General features: G+C 33.5%; 1 protein-coding gene across 2 annotated transcripts in view; it reads right to left on the reverse strand.

Annotated features, from left to right (window-relative positions):
• Window positions 1-257: 257 nt before the first annotated feature.
• Window positions 258-1419, reverse strand: part of Efhb (EF-hand domain family, member B) — a 54233-nt gene continuing 53071 nt past the window's right edge. For both annotated transcript variants that reach the window (XM_005387460.2, XM_013515691.1), the window contains exon 13: window positions 258-483. In XM_005387460.2, the coding sequence (XP_005387517.1) occupies window positions 310-483 (174 nt within the window). In that variant the 3' untranslated portion in view covers window positions 258-309. The remainder of the gene's footprint in view (window positions 484-1419) is intronic.

Here is a 1419-nt window from a genome sequence, read left to right on the forward strand (position 1 = left end):
GGCTGAGGATATAGCTCAGAAGCATAAGCACCTACCCAACAAGTGCAAGGTCCTGAGTTCTATTCCCAGTACCAAATAAATAAATAAAGTTGAAGATAATTCTTCAGTCATTTATCAAGTTCCTGGGGGTCTTACTGAAAGCAATTTTTTAAATCTTTAAATCTAAAATCTAATTTATTAGTAACACACAGGTGTATGAGTCCAATCAGAGTGACTGCTTAATTTTAACATATCTAAAATTGGAATAGACACTTTGGTTGTACACAGATTTAACAATTCTTTTATTTAAACTCATGAATTCCAAAAATATCACATGGATTTTTTACACTTGATCCAGTCTGCATGCTGTAGTTCATCAAGAACATTTCTGATGTTCTCAACACAAACTTCTCCTCTGTGATGTTTTTTTGATGCAAGATTCCACACATTTTCAAATTCTTCTTCAGAAAGCTTGACGCCAATGTTACACAGTATCTCTGCAATCTAGAAAAAAGCATTTAAGGCTAGACTAAAATGTGCATATTTTTTAAAATATATTTTAAAATATCTTTATAACATCTAAGAGTATAGATACTTATACCAAGTATGTGTGTGCATGTATGTGTGGGTAGGTATTTGTATGAGTCTATGTATATAAAATGAGAAAATATCAATGTACTTTTAGCTCAGGAATCATTTTGTTATTATGAACATAAGGTATCCAGCTATATTAGCCAATATATACAATTATTTTCAAGTCTAACAGTTTCTGATTCTTTTATGGAGAAGTAGCAAAATTCAAGTAAAAACAGTAAAAGAAAGAAAGATTTACTGGATTTGACTTTCATCCAAATTATTTATTATCATCATGATTTTGCCTATCCCAAGTAAGCCACTTGGATATTTTTTTCTCTACTTTAAATTAACAAAAAAATTACATATATATAGAGAGAGACAGATAGACAGACAGACAGAGACAGAGACACAGAGAGAAACAGAAAAAGAGAGACAAAAAGAGACAGACAGAGAGAGAAAAAGAGAATAAACCCAGGGCCTTTGCACAGAGCTACACACCCAGCCCTTTTTCATTTTTTATGTATAAACAGGTCTTGCTCAGATGCATATTCTGCTCTCAAACTTGAAATCCCACTGCCTCAGCCACTTACAGTACTAGGATTACAGTGTCTACCCCTGAATCCAGCCTAAAATAGGTATATTTGTAAAAGATTTCTAACTGTCCTGCTATGAACTTTAATTATAGTCACAACTGTGCAAATTCCAGACAGATAATGCACATGTAATCAAGTGAGCACACTAAATGCTCAGCACACTGAATACTAGCACTTTGGTTACGGATAATCTCTCTGCAGTGACTGATGACTATTAAAAAGAGAACAGTTGGACATGTGGCACCTACCTGCAATTCCAGCATACTAGATG

The sequence above is a fragment of the Chinchilla lanigera genome, unplaced genomic scaffold (genome assembly GCF_000276665.1).
Source record: "Chinchilla lanigera isolate Chin_1 unplaced genomic scaffold, ChiLan1.0 scaffold00029, whole genome shotgun sequence".
NCBI classification, from domain to species: Eukaryota; Metazoa; Chordata; class Mammalia; order Rodentia; family Chinchillidae; genus Chinchilla; species Chinchilla lanigera.